At 46.4% G+C, this 20611-nt stretch overlaps 1 protein-coding gene across 1 annotated transcript in view; it reads right to left on the bottom strand.

Annotated features, from left to right (window-relative positions):
• ACVR2B (activin A receptor type 2B) overlaps positions 1-20611 on the bottom strand; it is a 124926-nt gene that overhangs the window by 33938 nt on the left and 70377 nt on the right. The window contains exon 2 of the mRNA XM_035130394.3: positions 1962-2169. Within this exon, the coding sequence (XP_034986285.1) occupies positions 1962-2169 (208 nt within the window). The remainder of the gene's footprint in view (positions 1-1961; positions 2170-20611) is intronic.

Genomic DNA, 20611 nt, shown 5'->3' with positions numbered 1-20611 from the left:
TTAAGAGAAGATATAATGAAAATGTGTTATCGTTGGTACCTTACCCCAGTGAAATTGGCTAAGATTTATAAAAATAAAAATTCAGACCTTTGTTGGAGATGTAAAGTAGAGGTAGGAACAATGTATCATATGTGGTGGGGGTGCAAGGCGATTAAACAATTCTGGACTAAGATACATGAAGAGGTGAAAAGAATATTTAAGAGCACAATTCTTAAGAAACCAGAAGCATATGTGATGGGCTTACGGTAATAACTAATGATATTCCCAAAGACAAAAAGAACATATTCCTCTACGGGACAGCAGCGGTGAGACTACTAGTGGCAAAAAAAAAAAAAAAATTGAAAACAGGAAAAATACCAGAAATATCAGAATGGAGAACCAAGATTTGTGAATTTATGGCAATGGCAAAATTAACAGCTTCAATTAGAGGCAGCTCCAAGCAAAAAAAAAGTTAACGAGAGATTGGGAGTGTGTAGAGACATATATGGAAAAATATGGTCATGGAAATAGATTTTAATATAAACATAAAAAGAAATACTCGCAAGGATACAAGATATTACAAAGGATAGAATCCTTAATTGTTAACACAACAAGAAACAATAATATAAATACCAATAAGATTGGAGGGAAGCAGAAGGTGGTATCTGAAGAATTATTAAGAACCTTTAAGAACATGATATAAAAGCAAAATGATATATGTAATTGGAAATATGTTGATTGATTGTGGCTGTAAGCTTTTTATTTTCAAATAAAAAGTAAACATAAAAAAGAAGAAGCAGCCTAAGAGTGGTAATGCCAACTGGAGAAATCTGGTTTCTGTAGGAGCAGGAGGAGAAAAAGACTCCGAGAGGGAGATCGTGTAGCATGGCTGATCTGCTAACTGCCGAACAGCAATTTAGAAGGCTGAGCAAGGCAAAGAAATGACAAGGAACATAAACTAAATTAGGAAGATTAAAAAAGCAGGGGGACGATGACGTGCGGGAGGGGGCTGAGAGCAACATCGCTGGCTAACAGATGCAATGCAGAAATAGGAAATGAATGAATTGCAGAAAAAAAGTAGGGCGGGGGAAGAGAACACTTAAGCCCTAGGAAGATAAGAGAAACTGCAGGAATAGAGGGAACTGCCTTATACAGAGTTGGAACAATGGTCCATCAAGCTCACTATTGCCTACACGGACTGGCAGAGGACATTCCCAGCCACTCAGCCATGGAGGAACAGGCTGAGACGACAACCCTAAACACTATTATCTAGGAATAATTCTTGTTAAAGTCATTGTGGCTTATTTCTGAGTGGACATGTATGGCTGTGCTCTTCAGCTGAGGTGGGGTTTGTGTGTGTATTTGGAAATTAACCAACTGTGAATGGAATGAACAGAATTGTCAAGTTGCAGTTAATATAGTAAGAATTGTAGATGTCAGCTGGTATTTTTGTTTCTTTGTCTTTTGTTATTTAAATTATTAGCAAATAAAAAACTATTTAAAAAGATTTATTTATTTATTTATTTATTTATTTATTTATTTAAAAAAAACCACCAGTCCATTTCAATGGATACTACCAGGGCTTTTTTCCCCCTCTCGCACCATTGCCATGATAAGAGAACAAGGGAGGTGTTCATGTTGAGATCCGGCACCTCTTTTTCCAGAAAAATAGCACTGGATAAAAAAGTGTTTCAGCCACTCTGAAAACTCAAGTGTTTGTGTAGGACGGGTGGCAAAATTTGCATCCATTGCTCCGCCCACTTTTGCCTCTGGCCCCGCCCAGCGCTGACATGTGGCCCTCCAGATGCAAAGCGGGAGAAGGCTCCCCCAGCTTGGCGTGGAGCTGCTATAAAGAAAGCTCCCAGCCTGAGTGACTTCATGGCTGAAGCTCTAAGCTCCATGGACAAGAGACACCCAGGCACACATGTAAGAAGGAGCGAGGGGTGTGTTGCTGCTCCCTGGTTCTGCCTGTGCCCTCTCACCTGTCGTAGCAGTTGAAGTCGTCAAGCCAGCACCCTTTCTTCACCAGTTCGATGGAGCCGGAGTTGTTTCTCCAGGAGGCGTAGCAGTGGAGGCGTTTGTCCTTCTCCCCTTCACAGCGCTCCACCCCGCTCTGGTTGGTCTTTTCCAGCTCCCAGTTGGCATTGTAATAGATGCACTCCCGGGTCTCGGCCTCACCATGGCCTGGCCCTGCAGGGGAGAAGCAAAATGGACATCGCTTAATGACAACAGTGCCCGGGTATGTGCCGTCACTACCACGTGCTTAGCAAGAGGGACAAGACAGCCATACCAGCACGCTAAAGGCTAACACAGTGGTTCCCAACAGGTGGTCCGGGGACCCCCAGGGGTCCGCGAGCTATGCCAGAGGGGTCCGCAAGATGCTATTAGAATAAAAAATATATTAAATATATTTCGCATGATAACAGATTTTTTGTTTTGGCCGCTTCCTGCATGAGCAGAGTCTAGCGCAAAACTAGAATTAGATAGAGGCAGTAGTTCTGCTGTATGCCGTTAGGTGGCTCTTTACAAACACTACTGTTTTTCAAAGAGGCAGCGCACGCATTCTACTAACGCTCACCTCCCCAAGATGCTTTGCGCATGTTGGCTTCATTTGTGCGCTACTGCGCAGGTACCCTGTCTTCTCCATTCCCCTCCCTCCTCCCTGGCGCGCGCTGCCTCTTTGCAAAACAGCCGTGTTTGTAAACAAAGCGTTGTTTTTCGCGGAAGCTACAGTTCGTGTAGTTAAAAATGGACCGTTGGTTAAAAAGTGGTTCATCTCATTAAGAACTGAAAATTAAAACTTAATGTATACTGATGGAGTACTCTGTTGTAACTGTAAAAAACGTATAAATATAAAATATAAAAAGACTCTTAATTTGGCTCTCACTTTTTAATTTTAGGATTAGGAATTAATGGGGGTCCTTGTCACAATAGCGGCTCGATGAGGGGTCCTCGAGAAAATTTTGTTGGGAACCCCTGGGCTAACAAATTTATTATGGCGTGAGCTTCTGGGGGCTAAAGTTCGCTTCATCTGATGCACCATTTTTTGGTAATCCTTGAACACTTACGGAATAATACATTTCCTACAGTGACGCTTGGCTATTGTTTCATCTCTGCTATAAGCCCATGGCTAGTTGGCTGCCCCTTGGGTTGCAAGGATAACAAGCATCATACCCAACACCACACAAAGAGCCAGTGACAGAGAGGAGGACGTTTAAGTTATGCCTCCAGGTCAAGCATAGGCAAACTACAGCCCTCCAGATGTTTGGGACTACAATTCCCATCATTCCTAGCTAACAGGACCAGTGGTCAGGGATGATGGGAATTGTAGTCCCAAACATCTGGAAGGCCGGAGTTTGCCTATGCCTGCTCCAGGTCCTCCGAGGTGCTAGGGTTGTTGTTTTTTAAAGGTATGAAGGCTTGCCAATTGGCTTACTGAGAAGGGAAATTTACATGCATATTCTGCCCAACCAAAGTGTGATGAAGCCTAAGGGGTTTAACTATTGACACCACCAGAGGAAACATGATGAGGAGCTATAAGCTTCAGAAATAAATAGCACGAGCCTCTTCCGTATGTATTTAATAAGGTGTCATTTGTACAAACTGCACATACTGTACTAGATTCACCACAACAGAAGATCCTGTTGCCCAGCAGTTTCACAGCAGCCTAACAAACAAACAAACAAACATACACACTGTGTTTGTTTTTTCAATCTGAAGAAAAACAGGAATGCAAAACCTCAACACTTATCTCCAACCTAGAAACATGCGCAAACCTTACAGTTCCAGTAACACACAAATGTTGAAAGGTGCATCGCACACAGAGGCCGCCCTCCATTTCTCCTCCCCCGTTCACAAAACAACAACAACAACTGCAAGTGATTAAGCAAAAAGTACTGTAGGTAGTATAGAAATACACACATTCCACCATTGCTCTTTCTTATCGCTAATATTAAATTAAAAACCAAGGTGCTCAAATTAGCAGTTGCATTGTTTTCCAGGCTAGCTACAAAGTAAGCACTTCGTTGAGAACTTGGACTGGGATTGGCTGAGTGCTACAGAGACCCAATTGACAAAAATGTTTGCAGAGCTTATCCAACTTCAAATAGATGTGGGACAAGAAAGAGTGTGTGGCTTTGAAATTCCTGGGTTGTTGCTGTTTTTAATTGCTTGACATTCTCCTTGGGAGGGCTGCTCCCATCATGATATTATTATTTATTATTATTTTAAAGAACGGTTTTATATAGACTATATAAAGTCTATCTAGCGAACCCATGTTGCCAAATCCAAATCCAAAACCGTAATAGGAAACTGCATATTTATGATGCGAGTTCAATGGGGCTGTAATATTCTCTGGCAAACGGTATCCATTATGCTGTTTGCAGCTGTGCTATTTTGGGGGGATAAAAAGCAGCAACTACAGCTTCCTTAATCAGACATCTGGCAACCGTGGTATTATCCCACTTTGTCCTTCAGTCAAAAGGAGAGGCCATCCTGCTGTCGGATGTTCAGGAGCCAGGGTATCAGGTCAAAGCTCGTGTGTGCTTGGGAAGCCATGCAAAAGACTGCTGCAGATTTAGGAGCACAGAATGCTACCTTCTACTGAGTGAGACCAATATGCATCTAAGCTCAGTATTCTAAATGCTGACTGGATAGTGGGTCTCCAGGGTTTTCAAGGCAGAGAATATAGGTGCCCGGAATTGACCCTGAGACCTTCTGCATGCAAATCAAGATGCTCTGCCACTGAAATGCAACCTTTTAAAATGTGTTTGATGTCAGGAAAAGCTGCAGCGGGGTCAGAATCCACAGGCAATGCTTCACCACCCCTTCAGTCAATACAGCAGCCTCCCCCCCCCCAAATCATGGGGAAATCCTTTTCTCCGAGTCGGAGGATGTTCATTAGATCTATATATAAACCTGAGCTAAAATTCAGAATCCTGAGCTACGAAACCCCAAGTGTGCTGTCAAGAGAGGCAGAACCCTGCAGCCCGTGAAAATGACACAAATTTGCATCTATCTCCTCGCCTTGCATTATTTATTCTCTTGCAGCTCATCATAGGGAAAGTAGAGAGAGCTTTCCAAGGTGCTTTCTGCATTTTCCAAGGCACAGCCTACACACCCAGGGCTGGCAGAAAGCAGATCAGCATCTTTTGGTAGATCAGCTAAGTAGACGAACTCCCAGTTTTGGAATGTTAGCAACAAGAGCAAGGAGTAGGCTTTGGTCTCACACACTTAACTTGCCTGATATATACAGGTAGGTAGCTGTGTTGGTCTGCCGTAGTCGAAACAAAATTAAAAAATCCCTTCCAGTAGCACCTTAAAGGTAAAGGTAAAGGACCTCTGACAGTTAAGTCCAGTCGAATGGCTCTGGTGTTGCGGCGCTCATCTCGCTTTACTGGCCGAGGGAGCCGATGTTTGTCCGCAGACAGTTTTTCCGGGTCATGTGGCCAGCATGACTAAGCCGCTTCTGGTGAAACCAGAGCAGCGCGCGGAAACACCGTTTACCTTCCCGCCGGAGCAGTACAGTACCTATTTATCTACTTGCACTTTGATGTGCTTTTGAACTGCTAGGAGCTGGGACCGAACAACAGGAGGTCACCCAGTCGTGGGGATTTGAACCACTGACCTTCCGATCAGCAAGCCCAAGACTCAGTGGTTTACACCACAGCGCCACCCGCTGTGTATCTGAAGAAGTGTCCGTGCACACGAAAGCTCATACCAACAACAAACTTAGTTCGTCTCTAAGGTGCTACTGGAAGGAATTTTTAAATTTTGTTTTGCCTGATACATGAGCAAGTTGTATATCTCTGAGCCTCGGTGTTCACAAATTGTAAAATAGGACCTTTCGGGGTTCAGACCCCTCATTGGGCAAAGGATTCCTGCACTGCAAAGGGGTTGGACTAGATGACCCTCATGGTCCTTCCAGCAACCTGACAATTCTGTGATGCTATCGCCATGTCAACATGAGCAAGGATACCATCAGCATCCTACCCGAGAAAAATACAAAATGTTTTTACGAAGGTAACGATATCTTTGCTGTTGACAAGAGTCTCCTCTTGCTTTGTATGTTGTTATTTCACAAAAAACATAATTAACTTGGATTTATTTATTTACTTGCATATCCAAGGTTTTAACACGCTTCCTTTAAGAAAGGGTGCACTCTCAGAAAGTGTTACGGGTAATTATCTGGCAATCGTTTTGTGCCTTAAGCTTCCGTGCAGGGTGGTTTTGTGGCAAGCTTTGCCCTCTATAGCAAAACTCCTTTCTCCCTCCCCTTTTCAGCTTCGTTCATTCATTCATTTTATATACCGCCCTATACCTGGAGGTCTCAGCTAGAGAGCTAGAGAGTTCCAGAAAAACGTCTACTTCTGCTTCATTGACTATGCAAAAGCCTTTGACTGTGTCGACCACAGCAAACTATGGCAAGTTCTTAAAGAAATGGGAGTGCCTGATCACCTCATCTGTCTCCTGAGAAATCTCTATGTGGGACAAGAAGCTACAGTTAGAACTGGATATGGAACAACTGATTGGTTCAAAATTGGGAAAGGAGTACGACAAGGTTGTATATTGTCTCCCTGCTTATTTAACTTATATGCAGAATTCATCATGCGAAAGGCTGGACTAGATGAATCCCAAGCCGGAATTAAGATTGCCGGAAGAAATATCAACAACCTCAGATATGCAGATGACACAACCTTGATGGCAGAAAGTGAGGAGGAATTAAAGAACCTTTTAATGAGGGTGAAAGAGGAGAGCGCAAAATATGGTCTGAAGCTCAACATCAAAAAAACCAAGATCATGGCCACTGGTCCCATCACCTCCTGGCAAATAGAAGGGGAAGAAATGGAGGCAGTGAGAGATTTTACTTTCTTGGGCTCCTTGATCACTGCAGATGGTGACAGCAGTCACGAAATTAAAAGACGCCTGCTTCTTGGGAGAAAAGCAATGACAAACCTAGACAGCATCTTAAAAAGCAGAGACATCACCTTGCCGACAAAGGTCCGTATACTTAAAGCTATGGTTTTCCCAGTAGTGATATATGGAAGTGAGAGCTGGACCATAAAGAAGGCTGATCGCCGAAGAATTGATGCTTTTGAATTATGGTGCTGGAGGAGACTCTTGAGAGTCCCATGGACTGCTAGAAGATCAAACCTATCCATTCTTAAGGAAATCAGCCCTGAGTGCTCCCTGGAAGGACAGATCGTGAAGCTGAGGCTCCAATACTTTGGCCACCTCATGAGAAGAGAAGAATCCTTGGAAAAGACCTTGATGCTGGGAAAGATGGAGGGCACAAGGAGAAGGGGACGACAGAGGACAAGATGGTTGGACAGTGTTCTCGAAGCTACGAACATGAGTTTGACCAAACTGCGGGAGGCAGTGCAAGACAGGAGTGCCTGGCGTGCTATGGTCCATGGGGTCACGAAGAGTCGGACACGACTAAACGACTAAACAACAACAACAAACCTGGAGGTCTCAGGGCGGTTCACAGAACAAAATCAAAATATAAAACCACAAAATATATAATCAAAATTTTAAAAACCAACCCAATAACCCTCCCCCCTCAAAAAACAAACAAACCACATTTTAAAAGAGCATAGAATGAGATAAAGAAATTGGAATAAGGAAATTATTCAAAAGGAATAAAACCTTTATTACTTTTCTTTTTCCCAAACTGCTAATAAAAGGCAGGCCTTGAGATGCAGAGAATGTGTTTAAAAGGACACATTATAACTAGCTCACACTGGTGGGAGGATGAAGTGAAGATTCTGTTTCTTTGAACAATCTCAAGACTTTTTTTTAATGAAAAGGCTTTGCTTTACAAAGTATTCCCCACCACCACCAAACAACAAAGGATTTATGATACTGTATTCAGTTGCTGAACATGGCTTAAGCCAAGAAAGAGAGACCATCAAGTGAAGAGTGAGGATAAAAGCTTCCATTTGACATTACGTGGCCTGCTAAAGTAAGCAATGCTTTTGGACTGGGAAGTCTGGGGTTCCAGTCTCCATTCTGCAAGGAAGCTCATTGGGCAGCCTTTGGAAAGCTTCTTTCAGCTTTGGGGAGCGTTTCACCAGATCTCGTTCTGCAGATCAGAGGCAAGACACATGAAACAGCCATCACCAAATGAACAGGAAGCGAGGGTCGCAAAAAGACACTTGGAAGTCAAATAAATCCAAACTTCTGGTTAAGGTAAAGGTTTTAGCACAGATTCCAACACAGGCTGAGCAAATGAGCTGTCCTTTGTAGCAACATATCTGTGGAAGAACAAGAGGAAGGACACAGGTGGTGGTGAGGAGGTGAACAGAACATCCCATTCCTGCACCACTAAGCTTTTTTTATTTATTTTACATTTGCTGTTTTCGCCCCCACTGCCATGAGGACCCAACCTGTGTTAGAAACTTAGATACGTAAGAGCTAGGCGCCAAAGCTCCTTAAACCAAGGTTGCAGTCGCCAAAACGGAACGTCTAGCTGCCATGCTGGGGCAAGACATATTTTTTAAAGAAGAAAAGTCACTTGATCCAGGGACAGTCCACATGTCTCTTGGTCTATTCCGACCTCTTTTTTCTTAATGTTGACAAGGACCGTTCATAACGTAGGGATATCCTTCACAACTGTGAGCAGAGCGGCTGGGTAAGTGAAGACAAGTGACAACAATTCACTGTAACGCCGTTCGCTGCTCCTGCTTAGGCTGCACAGAAAAATCACTTTGGTTCCCGAAATTCATTCCGATTGTGCAGATAAAATATAATGTGCAGTAGTCCAGATCCAAGGATTCCCCAGGCATGCACCTCCAGATGGTGGAGATGTCAGGCGCCATCCTGGCGCCCAGGCATCATTATTTGGTCGCAAGTGGCCAATAGTGAGGTGCAAAATGCGCCTGGCCCCTGGCTAATTTCGAACGCTGGACTCAGCATGTGCTCACTTTCCGTCTTCTTCCTTTTTTTTGGTAAGAAGCTGAAGCTGCTAAATTCCCCATGTGAAGAATTCTTACTTTTTGGATTTGCTGGCACTGCACAAAACCACCTCCTGTTTGTGCATATATCGCTGTCGGAACTTAACTACACCAGGCGTCTTACAGCAATATTTCCCAAACTGCGAGTCACAACAGGCAAGTAAGCCACAAGAAATAAAAAGTCAATTAATTACTAATTGAGGGCCTCTGGGAGTCCAAATTGTGCCTTCGACAGGAGGTGGCACTGCAAGTGCCCTGCATCTCTGCATGATGTGGCGTTCTAGATTCTGCCGCACACATGGGCTTCTGAGGCTTACCTGTATATACATTGGGTGCAACATTCGTTCTCACAATGTGAAGACGAATCAGAATTTTTTTTAAAAGGTAAAGGACCCCTGACAGTTACCGTGTTTCCCCTTTTTTAATACGTAGTCAAAAAGTAAGCCATGGCAGGGTTTTTAATCATTTGAGAAATGTAAGACATACCCCGAAAATAAGCCATACTTCCGCGATGTGCGGAGCAAGACCACTGAGCGCCCCAACCAGCTAGCGGGACCCAGCACGCTGGCTGTAACAGGAGGAGGAAGCCTGCCGGGTCGGGTCGGTGCCCGGAAGCGGCGGCGGCAATGCCGATAAAGCGTGCAGCAGTGCCGCACGGAGCACCGAGGGCACAAGCTAGCAGGACCCAGCTCCTGCAATGCCGGCCGTGGCAGGAGGAAGAAGCCTGCCAGGTCGGGTCATTGTCCGGAAGCGGCGGCAGCTGCAGCGCTAACAAAGCGCGAAGCAGCGCCGCACGGAGCACCAAGGGCACGAGCGTCAGGAGGAAAGAGAGAGAGGCTCGTTGCTTGTGAAGAGAAAAGTGTGGGCTCGTTGCAGGTTTACCTCACAGCTGAGGGGGCAGCAGGGGCCAAGCACCTTCCCACCCCTCCCCAGAGCCCAGCCCGCAGGCTGCTCCCCTCAGGAAATGCGGCTCTTCCCGTCCCCGAGGAGAGCCGCCGGCCCTGGAGCGCCTCTCTGCCGCCCGAGCGAGGCTCTCGAAAGGCCGTCTCAGAAGCGGGCAGCTCCCTTACGCCATCTCCGTATCCCGCCGGCGGGGTTACTCAACCCGTTCGGCAGGACTGCCCCCGCCCCCGCCTCTTTGCAGAGTTTGTGCAGCTTGTGCGGCTCTGCCTAACTTCTTGCGCGGCAGGCAGGCGGGCGTCCTCCCATCAGCGCGGCGAGCTTTGCAGAATCGGGTGCTGCAACTCGGAAGCCGGCCAGGCGAAGCTTAGCTGCCAATCAAAAGGACAGGGGTGTATGCAAGACGTTCTCCTTAGTTGCTTGGACCAGTTTGGTGATGGTGATAATTATGCCCTTTGTTGAATCGGTAGAATTGTAGAGTTAGAAGGGACCCTCGGGGGTCATCTAGTCCAACCCCCTACAATGCAAAAATCTCAGCTAGGTCATACATGGCAGGTGGCCATCCAGCCTCTGCTTAAAAGCCTCCAAGGAAGGAGAGCCCTTGACTCAGGATGGGTAGGAGGGGAAAGGGAGAGAATGCATAAGGATCCCAGGTTTAACCGCCAGGTACCCCCAAGTTTGAAATCCTGGAGAGCTGCTGCCAGCCTGGTTGACAGCAATAATGGTAGAGGACACACGTAGCATGACAAAAGAATAATTTTTTTTAAAAAAATCCCAGTTTCAATTGCTGCCATTGCTTGCTGTGTATTATGTATTGTATTTAAATAATCACCTTATTTTCTTGTTTCATTTAATGGATGTTATGTACATCATGTTGTGCATTATGTTACAGGATTATGTTGTAAAACCTGGATAGCTCAGTTGGCTAGAGTGTGGTGCTGATAATGCGCGTGGAAGAGAGCGCCGAGCATCCTGAGCCAGTGGGACCCAGTTGTACCGGCATTTTTAAAAAAGAAAAGAAAAAAAGACACCCCCTGAAAATAAGCCACCGTGTGGTTTTTTGAGGGAAAAAGGTTATAAGACGGTGTCTTAAAAAGGGGGAAACACGGTAAGTCCAGTCGCGAACGACTCCAGGGTTGTGGTGCTCATCTTGCTTTACTGGCCAAGGGAGCAGACAGTTTTTCCGAGTCATGTGGCCAGCATGACTAAGCCGTTTCTGGCGAAACCAGAGCAGCGCACGGAAACACCGTTTACCTTCCTGCCGGAGCAGTACCTATTTATTTACTTGCACTTTTTGGCGTGCTTTCGAACTGCTAGGTTGGCAGGAGCTGGGACCGAGCAACAGGAGCTCACCCTGTCGCGGGGATTCTAACCGCCAACCTTCTGATCAGCAAGTTTACACCGCAGTGCCACCCGCTTCAAAGGAGGCTGCCCATTGTATCCCTGCATAATTTTGCCTCCTTCAAATAAGACATGTGCTAAGATTAGTGCCTCATAGAGAAACACGGGCAACTGTTGCTCTCACATGCCCCAACAGTTAGCCTTTTCGGCTGTGAGAGTTAAGTGTGCCTCATGTCCAAAGTACTCCCAGCCAAGGAAGTTCTTCTCCTACACAGAAGCAGTCATTGCTCTTCCCCTCTGGTTCTTGGGAGACAGCGGGGATTCGAGCGCACCACCCCTCACCTTAACAGCCTCTTCCAACGCTCTCTGTGGCACCGAACCCCAGAAATCGCTGGTCCCCTTTCCTGGGCCAGCCCCCCGACCCTCTGCCTCCACCACAACTCCTCAGAGCCCTGCCACTTCACCTCTCAGGTGTTTGTGAAACATGCTGCTCGTATGATCTGAGCAGGGGCGCCCCAGTTCAATAGCCAACCCCTAAAGAGATTCATCAGGGAAGAAGTTTCAGATCTTCTCTGAAATGTGCTGAGTCTACCAAGACTGACCCCACCCACCCACCCTCCAGAGCTTCCCTATTGATTCTCCTTGATATTTTCAAATACCACAATTCCAAATTCAATTTGGTGGTAATTTGGTGGTGGGGGTGGAGGGACGATGTAATGCATGTAAGCAGGCAGGAAGAAGATGAAGTCCAGAAGGTCAAGTACCGGGCAAACTAAGCCCCCGAAGAACGAAGCTGTGCTTGTTTTCCTTTCTTTGCACCCTGTTCCACCTGAGAAATCAAAGCTCAAAAGCTGGCAGCCTTCTAGGCAGGTTGAAGCAGAGAAGGGAAATAAAACTGGACAATATTATCTCTGGGTTGCCAAGGCAGATTGTGTAAAACGTCGTTAAGGTACCATGGAAGAAAACTGCCTTATTGCAAGGGACCCCATGCCTTGGCAAAAGTTTTTGAAAGCTTCGCAAACTACGGTGCCCAGAATTCTTTGAAGGAAAGAAGGCGCTTAAAGCAAAATGTTAGAAACTCAGATATATGCTGGTGTCAAATGGCACCTTAAATCTAGGTTGTGGTCGCCACAACAGAATGTCTGTTCAACAAGGGCTTGGACTATTCGCCAAGGGTTCCTTCCAATGCTACAATTCTATGATTCTACAATCTCAGCTACAGTACATTGCTTGACTGTAGCTTGCTCTTATATTTCACTTGTCCCAGTATGCAAGAAGGAGAAACACACACACACACACACACACAGTGGAAATGGTATTAATCACAGACTGAGGCCGGTTTTTAAACTGTGGTGATCAACCTGGCGCCCAGAAATCTCATCATAGTCACAATTGGACCCGTGTCAGTAGCAAAACGCGCCTGGCTAATTTCTAACACGGTTTTAAAGGTATATGTGTGTGCACAGCCTAAGGCTCCAGGGAAGGCAGGATGAGGGCTTCTGACCACCACTACTAACCACAAAGCCAGCAGATTACTGCTGTTGTATTTATTTATTTATTTATTTATTTATTTATTTATTTATTTTAAAGCCAGGCGTACCATACTTGAAATGCCTGGGTGGAATCGTTGTTAGCACAGAGCCAATAAAAGTGTGCGACAGCTCTGTTAGCTGTGGCTACAGGGCCCACAAGCAACCCACTTTGGAGGGTGGATGTATGGAACTTGCCCCTCACCCTCCACCCCCACCCCCAACCCAACATGACCCTCCTGTGGAAACAGCCGCTGAAGGATTTTGAATACAGTACTTAGGCAGGGGGGAGGGTCCTGTGGGGAGGAGCTGCTCTGCCTCCATGTTGATAGCGACAGTAGCAGCAGCAGCTCTTCAGGAAACTGCTAAAGGTTTCAAGAGTGAGAAAGACACCATTCTCAATTTCATTATCGTTTTGCTCCAAGTCACACATATTGGCCATTCGTTGTCAAACGCCAAGACCCCCACCCCCCAAGCATCAACAAAGGGAACTGTTTGTTAATATTTTTATTCTGCCCTTCCTCTTCCCCACCCCCCTACCCCCACCCCCACCCCAGAAGCTCAGGAGCCCAGGGCTAAGTGCCGACTGGGACATAGGTCTCCCCAGCTGCAGTTCGAAACTCTAAAGCAGACTAAAGCATCCGTGGCAGATGGCCACCCAAACTCTGCTCCAAAGCCTCCAAGGGAGGAGAGTCTGCCACCTCCCAAGGGAGTCCGTCCCACTGACTTAACATCTCTTACTTGTCAGAAAGCTCTTCCTGATTGCTCAGTCAAAATCTCCTTTCTTGTAACTTGGATCCATCAGCTCAGGGGTCCTACCCTCCGGAGCTGGAGAAAGCAAGCTTGCTCCGTCTTCTGTGTGAAAGCAGGAATGGGTTTCAAAGCAGAGGTTGGGTGAAACATCTGTCCTGGATGCTATGGTTGAGATTTCTGCATTGCAGAGAAGGTTGGGCTAAATGACCCCCCAGGGTCCCTTCCAACTCAACAATTCTATGCTCTACGTCGGGATCTGCTGCCCCCGTGGATCCTGCCACCTGAGGTGGCCTTGCCTCGCCTCGCCCAAGCGTCCTGAAGCTGTGAGCGATGTGCTCCTTCCACCAGGGGGCAATGGAGCACTCTTGGCAAGTGGCGCTGCGGAATGCTGTTTACAAACTCTTGCCTGTTTGCAGCAGAAGTGTTGATTAGGGGACTCTTGACCTTAGCATGGGTGCATGAAAGAAAGAAAGAAAGAAAGAAAGAAAGAAAGAAAGAAAGAAAGAAAGAAAGAAAGAAAGAAAGAAAGAAAGAAAGAAAGAAAGAAAGAAAGAATATAGAGAACGAAGCATGTCCTCTCGCTTTCGAAGTTTCCCTTCATTCAAAACTGGGAACTGTTTAATAATTTGTAGCAGCAGAGAGCACCTTTTCTTAATCTGCTTTCCTTTTAAGATGGCAATTTCACCATCGTAAAAGTGGCTTTAAATCATCTTTTTTCTTTCCTTTCTCGACACTTACCACCCCTCCCCAAACACATACCACCGGACCCTGATGTGAAACTAGCCTTGGACGAAAAGCAAAACAGGAGGGAGTGAGCAAAAGGGCCATGGAGAGTCAGGAAGCGAGGCAAGGTCTCGCTTTTGTCAGGACACACTGGTGCCTCAAGGGGACCAAAAGGAAGCCAAGGCATTCCTGAAATTCTTCCAGGGGGCTAAAGAGGCAAACACACTAAAATAGAGACACTGGGGCCTTCCAGCTTTCGCATTCCAGTGGAAAATCCTGCCATCCCCCCACCTACCCATCCCGCTGGCAGCCAAAGACTGAACAATTAGCTTCTCCCCTAGTAAAAAACCATTGTATTTGAATGAAGCCACAAAGGAATGTTAGCCCCCCCCCCCAAAAAAAAACAACCCACACCAATAAAGAGCTTCCAGGAATTGTTCCTGTCACAATGATATTGGTGTTGTTGAAAGCAGGAGGCGACTTGGAGGACTCCCTTTATTTCGCAAAAGTGCGTCCGTTCCGCCTTTATTTCACACCATACATTTAAAGCAACATTGCTTCTCTCAAAGAATCCGGGGGGGGGGCGTAGTTTACTCCCCTGCAGAGCTATGGTTCCAAGCACCCTCAACAAACTACAGTTCCCAGGATCTTTCGGGATCTGCTTTAAACACATGGTGTGTATATAATAACCCAGCTCTTCCATCACCGGCTGTCAGAAAGCCTCCTGCCCTCTTAAACAACTTGGCCTCTGTCCTTATTCCTGGAACGCCTCCCAAAACACATAGCGGTTCTGCCTTTCTATATTCAAGTTTCTCCATGAAACCTGCCTTTTCCTGGAAGCTTTTAGCTTACAGCAGGCATCCCCAAACTGCGGCCCTCCAGATGTTTTGGCCTACAACTCCCATAATTCTTAGCTAAGAGGACCAGTGGTCAGGGATGATGGGAATTGTAGGCCAAAACATCTGGAGGGCCAAAGTCTGGGGATGTCTGGCTTACAGCCTGTGCCCCCCTCAGGTGTCCTTGGACTCCAACTCCCATCAGCCACCACCAGCCAGCATGGCCATGGGAATTGTAGTCCAACATCTGGAGGACTCTGGGGTTCCCACCACTGCCCTAAGCTATCTTTCTCCCTTTTGCTAATTCTCTGGTTTTCGCACCGTGGAAAGCTGACGCTTCTGTGGAGCTGGCATCCACATTCTAATACACTGGCATGCATTCTTGGGCTTAATGGAAGAGGGTGGTTTTGATCTTTTAAAGCCCTGAACAGTTTGGGAACTGAAGAATCACTTTCTCCTATTCATGCCTCCTTAGGGTGGTCAACACGAGAACAGGGCCTTTCCTGAGGTGGCTCCCCATATGTGGAATTCTTCCCTCAGGGAGGCTCACCTGGTTGGTGCCTTTGTTACGTATCTTTAGGCTCCGTGTGAAAACCTTTCTCTATAGTCAGGACTTTGGCTGATGAAACTATCTTGTCCCAGTAGCGATGTATGGAAGTGAGAGCTGGACCATAAAGAAAGCTGATCACCAAAGAATTGATGCTTTTGAATTATGGTGCTGGAGGAGACTCTTGAGAGTCCCATGGGCTGCAAGAAGATCAAACCTATCCATTTTGAAGGAAATCAGCCCTGAGTGCTCACTGGAAGGACAGATCCTGAAGCTGAGGCTCCAATACTTTGGCCACCTCATGAGAAGAGAAGACTCCCTGGAAAAAGACCTTGATGTTGGGAAAGATGGAGGGCACAAGGAGAAGGGGATGACAGAGGACGAGATGGTTGGACAATGTTCTCGAAGCTACCAACATGAGTTTGAGCAAACTGCGGGAGGCAGCGGAAGACAGGATTGCCTGGCCTGCTCTGGTCCATGGGGTCACAAAGAGTCGGACACGACTAAACAACAAGGGCCTTTTAAATGTGATGGTGGGAGGTGGTGGTTATTGGTTTGTTTCTGCATTTCTGTTGTGTATTTTTGTGTTCTCATTTTGTATATTTATGTTGTGAACCGCCCTGCGATCTTTGGGTGGAGGGTTTCATACAAATTTAATACAGAAAATAAAACTATTTGGCAGCTGAGATCTTGCTGTGCGTGCCACTGGACAACTGAGCCCGAGTGAACACATATTCTAAAACTTCAGTGCTGGCTCCCAGAAACCTTTCAGTATTATTTTTCTCATAAGAGATATGAAGGCACCGTTTGGGTGAGCCGTTTCCCTGTGGACGCAAGTATCTTCAAATCCAGATATCTCTCTTGGTAGCAACGTGCTTTAAAAACAAACACCACTCTCATTCCAATGCAACTTTTGACTCCACGCGGCAACTTATTGGACCAATATATTTCTCACACATACACTCGGCATCGACAGCTAGGGCTGTGTGCTTTCCAGCTGGCTTTTGTGAACTTTGATAATGCACTGCAGTTAACCAAGGACAAAAGGCAGCAAATCTGTGATAAGATGTCACACACAAAAACGCACTCACTCACGCACACGCAGACAAAAAGCTGAATTGGCCATCTGCTGCCAGTGTTCTGGGCATGCATGAACAGGCTAATCCTCTAAGCCATATGCATGGCGGCCCTTCTCCAAATTCCACACACTGAGCACCATCTCTGGAGGAGGAGGAGGAGGAGGAGGAGGAGGAGGAGGAGGAGGAGGAGGAGGAGGAGGAAGAAGAAGAAGAAGAAGAAGAAGAAGAAGAAGAAGAAGAAGAAGAAGAAGAAGAAGAAGAAGAAGAAGAAGAAGAAGAAGAGGGGGCCGCAGAACTGGCTTCACAATAGGTCGGTCACCCATCATTAACTTGCCTTTTTGAAACGGGAACACACTAATGGAGATGGATCTCTTATTCAAGGCTCTGTCCAAACTATCTAATGCAGCAGAGGACTGTAAGAATCAAGACATCCCTTTATTCGTTAAAATTTATGTCCTGCCCTGTGCCAAGGGAACAGGCCAGATTAGGCATTTTTTACATTAAAAAATACTGTGTGTGTGTGTGTGTGTGTGTGTGTGTGTGTGTGTGTGTGTGTGAGAGAGAGAGAGAGAGAGAGAGAGAGAGAGAGAGAGAGAGAGAGAGAGAATAAGCCCATCTATATTATAATGAGAGACTCGCCCTTTCTGTCCTGAAGTGATGTTAATAGATTTGCAGTTCGTTAATGCCTTCAGAGAAAGCTTTGACAATGCAGTTTTGCACAAAAGGCATCGTCCTGCGGAAACCTAATAAATAACACCTAATAAAAACCCAATAAACATCTGCACCATGTTCTTCAGCTGTGCAAAGCACATCACTTTGTTGGTCTTTCCTGCATCAATATTATCCCCGTGTCGGAGGTGAAGGCAGCTGGGTTGAAGTTGAGAAATTCATCAGGCCATCTACTAGGTTCATGGCTGAAGCAAACTTTCAGCCAAGGACTTCCAGGCTTGTTCCGCCCTCCGCCCCCCCTGCAGAGTCCGTACACTAAACCCTCCCTTGGATTCCAGAAACAGAATCCATTTGCCTCCCCAAACTTCCAGTACAGTAGCTGTATTTCTAGCTTCAGGCTAGCACACATGCACATTTCATGCATGCTATTTGCCAAAAGTTTCAAACTGTTACTTAACAGCATTTGCAAAACAGTCACTTGTCTCTTAACCAAAGTGGTAGGGAAGACTCCGGTGGCAAAAAACAACAACCCCACAAACACACCCACCACCCTGATAACCTGTGATGCTGGAGGACAACTTCCATCTACCTTGACCATAGACCATGGGTTGGTTGTGGCTAATGGTCCATAGCTCAGTGCTAAAGAATCTGCTCTGTATGCAGAAGGGGTCCCAGGTAGGGCTGGGAGGAGACCTCTGGTCTGAAACCCTGGGGAGCCACTGCTACCGGTATTACTGAGCTAGATGGGCCAGTGGTCTGACTGTATAGGGCAGCTCCCTATGGGAACTGGAGTTCAAAACATCTAGAGTTAAGTCAACTCTTCCCATCCAGGGACACCTGAGGGCTATGACTGGGCCCACAGTTAGAAGGGTAGGGCCAGGTAAACAGAAGCTCCGGTCAGAGTGAAAGTGGGCAGAACCACCCCTTTTGCAGGAGCTGCTCCTATCTAAGCCAACGAGGGTGCTTTCCAAAGCAAGAACAGAAGTATCGTGTCCAGGTCAAGGGAAGTAATAGGACTGCTCTATTCTGCTTTGGTCAAGCAACACCTGGAATACTGTGTCTACAATTTAAGAAGGTTGCTGACAAGATGATTAAGGGGAAGAGATGTGATTTGTTTTTGTTTAGTCGTGTCCGACTCTTCGTGACCCCATGGACCAGAACACGCCAGGCACTCCTGTCTTCCACTGCCTCCCGCAGTTTGGTCAAACTCATGTTTGTAGCTTTGAGAACACTGTCCAACCAGGCTTCCTGTAGCTACAAGATGCAGCGTTGCTTTATGGCAAAACGCACCTGGGTTTAGAGCAGGGCCCTGATACCAGATACGGCGTTTAACCTTGCTAGTTTAGATGTGTCATTAATTGGGGACTTTCTCCCCTCGTGCGCTTGGTGTCCCCGGCCAAGACACTGCCAATTAATCCCCTTCGCAGCTTCAATTCTGTCATGCTATACAGTTGCTGGGGCTACGTGGATGCTATGAGCAGGCAGAAGGCCCCGTGCTCTTTCCATAGTTACATCACTGTTTTCTTTCCTATGAGAAATCCAGGCCTTTTCAAACTCTGATGGGCTGGTTCAATTATCCTGGGGAATTCATTTCAGCCTGATTTGTTTAAGGGATCCACGATTAAAATGAACTGGAAGGCTCAGGCCCCATCGGCAGTATGCATTCAAAGCACTATAATGCTCAAGAGAATCCTGGGAAGTGTAGGTCTGTTAAGGGTGCTAGGAGCTGTCGGGAGACTCTCATTCCCCTCACAGAGCTGCAATTGCAGGATTTGTACCTGAGGGTAGTTAAACTGCTCTGGGAATCCAGACCTGAGTTGTTAACGGCCTCGTCAACTTAATACAAGGACTATGAACCTGAAATTAACACAAGAACCCAGAACCTGACCCTTGCCCACTTTCACTCAAGGGCTGTCGTCCACAGCTGCGAAATTAAGCCCTTGCCCAAGTCATCAGCCACTTGTTGCTTCCTGAAAAGTGGTTAGTCTCCAACCTACCCAGTGCTAGGAAAACCCAGTGCTAGGAAAACACCTTGCGCCCCCAAACTCACCCTTAAATAAGGTAGGTCCTCATCTCCACAGTGCCCCAGAAATGCAGCGACTCTCTGCAGTTTTATAATTTGAAATGGAAATGCCCGGCCCCTAGAAATATTTGTTTAGATGGGGAGGGGTATAATTTTTTAAAAAAATATATGTTATATATTATTATACACCCCAGACCTATATTTCAACATTCTTGGTTCCAGCATCAAACCCTTCGGCCGTCGGGAACAACAGATTCCTCAAACTCCCGTGTACAGCACAGCTTTCCACAAACCATCTACTAAAATAGATTACAGTATAAGCCTTCAGGAAGGACACTTGTCTTTTAAATACTTGCATAGTGTATGGCTGTTTAAATATTAATAGCGGTTTGGATCATCTCGAGTGGGAAAGTTCAAAGAGATCCCACTTGGTAGTTATTTGCACATTTCCAAGCTGAAGCGGATTTTTTAAAAAATTGCTTGTTGTTTTTTAAAATAAATAAATAAATTGCATGATCCCTGTGGATATTAGAACGGGGGGGCGGGGGGGTCCTGTTTGGGAGCTGAGCTGCTTTCACTCTGCATTTATATCACCGTCAAAGTCTTCTTTTAAAAGGATGTCTTTGTCTTATGCCTTCCTTCACCCGGGGCTGAGAGATCCCACTTGCGCAACTTTCAATAGTGCAACAGCACGCATTGCCCGCCCACCCACCTCCTCCTCAAGAACAGTCCTTGGCCCCTTGAGCAAGGGCTAAACTACATGTTACAAACAGTTGTGCATATCTTTTCTCAGATTTGGGGGGGGGGGGGGACAACAACCAAGAACTGAAATCAGCCTCTGTGGAGCAGCAGCAGTGATGATGCTGGTGGGGGCGGGAAGGCGCGATTTCCCACCTTGCATAGAAACAAAGCAAGTTGCCTTAATACAGGGTGAGACCCCCTGGCATAGCTGCCAAGTTCTCCCCTTTTTTAAGGGAAATTCCCTTATGCTGAATAGGCTTCCTCGCAAGAAAAGGGAAAACTTGGCAGCTATGCCCCCTGGTCCCTCTGGTTCAGTATTGCCGATACTGAATGGCAAGGCAGCTCTATGTGGGGGTGCCTGGGATCGAACCCAGGAGCTTTTTGCATGCAAGCCAGATGATCTGCCGCTGAGCTATGATGGCCTATCCTCCAACTAGCCATTTCTGTGCTCAAAACGATCCCTTCCTCGAACTATTTTGCTCCTCGTGCCAGATTCAAATGGTCACATTTTGTATCTAAGAGGGAGGGGCATGTCAC

The sequence above is a fragment of the Zootoca vivipara genome, chromosome 11 (assembly GCF_965207765.1).
Source record: "Zootoca vivipara chromosome 11, rZooViv2.hap1.1, whole genome shotgun sequence".
NCBI lineage: Eukaryota > Metazoa > Chordata > Lepidosauria > Squamata > Lacertidae > Zootoca > Zootoca vivipara.
This window is presented reverse-complemented; position numbering and strand designations above follow the sequence as displayed.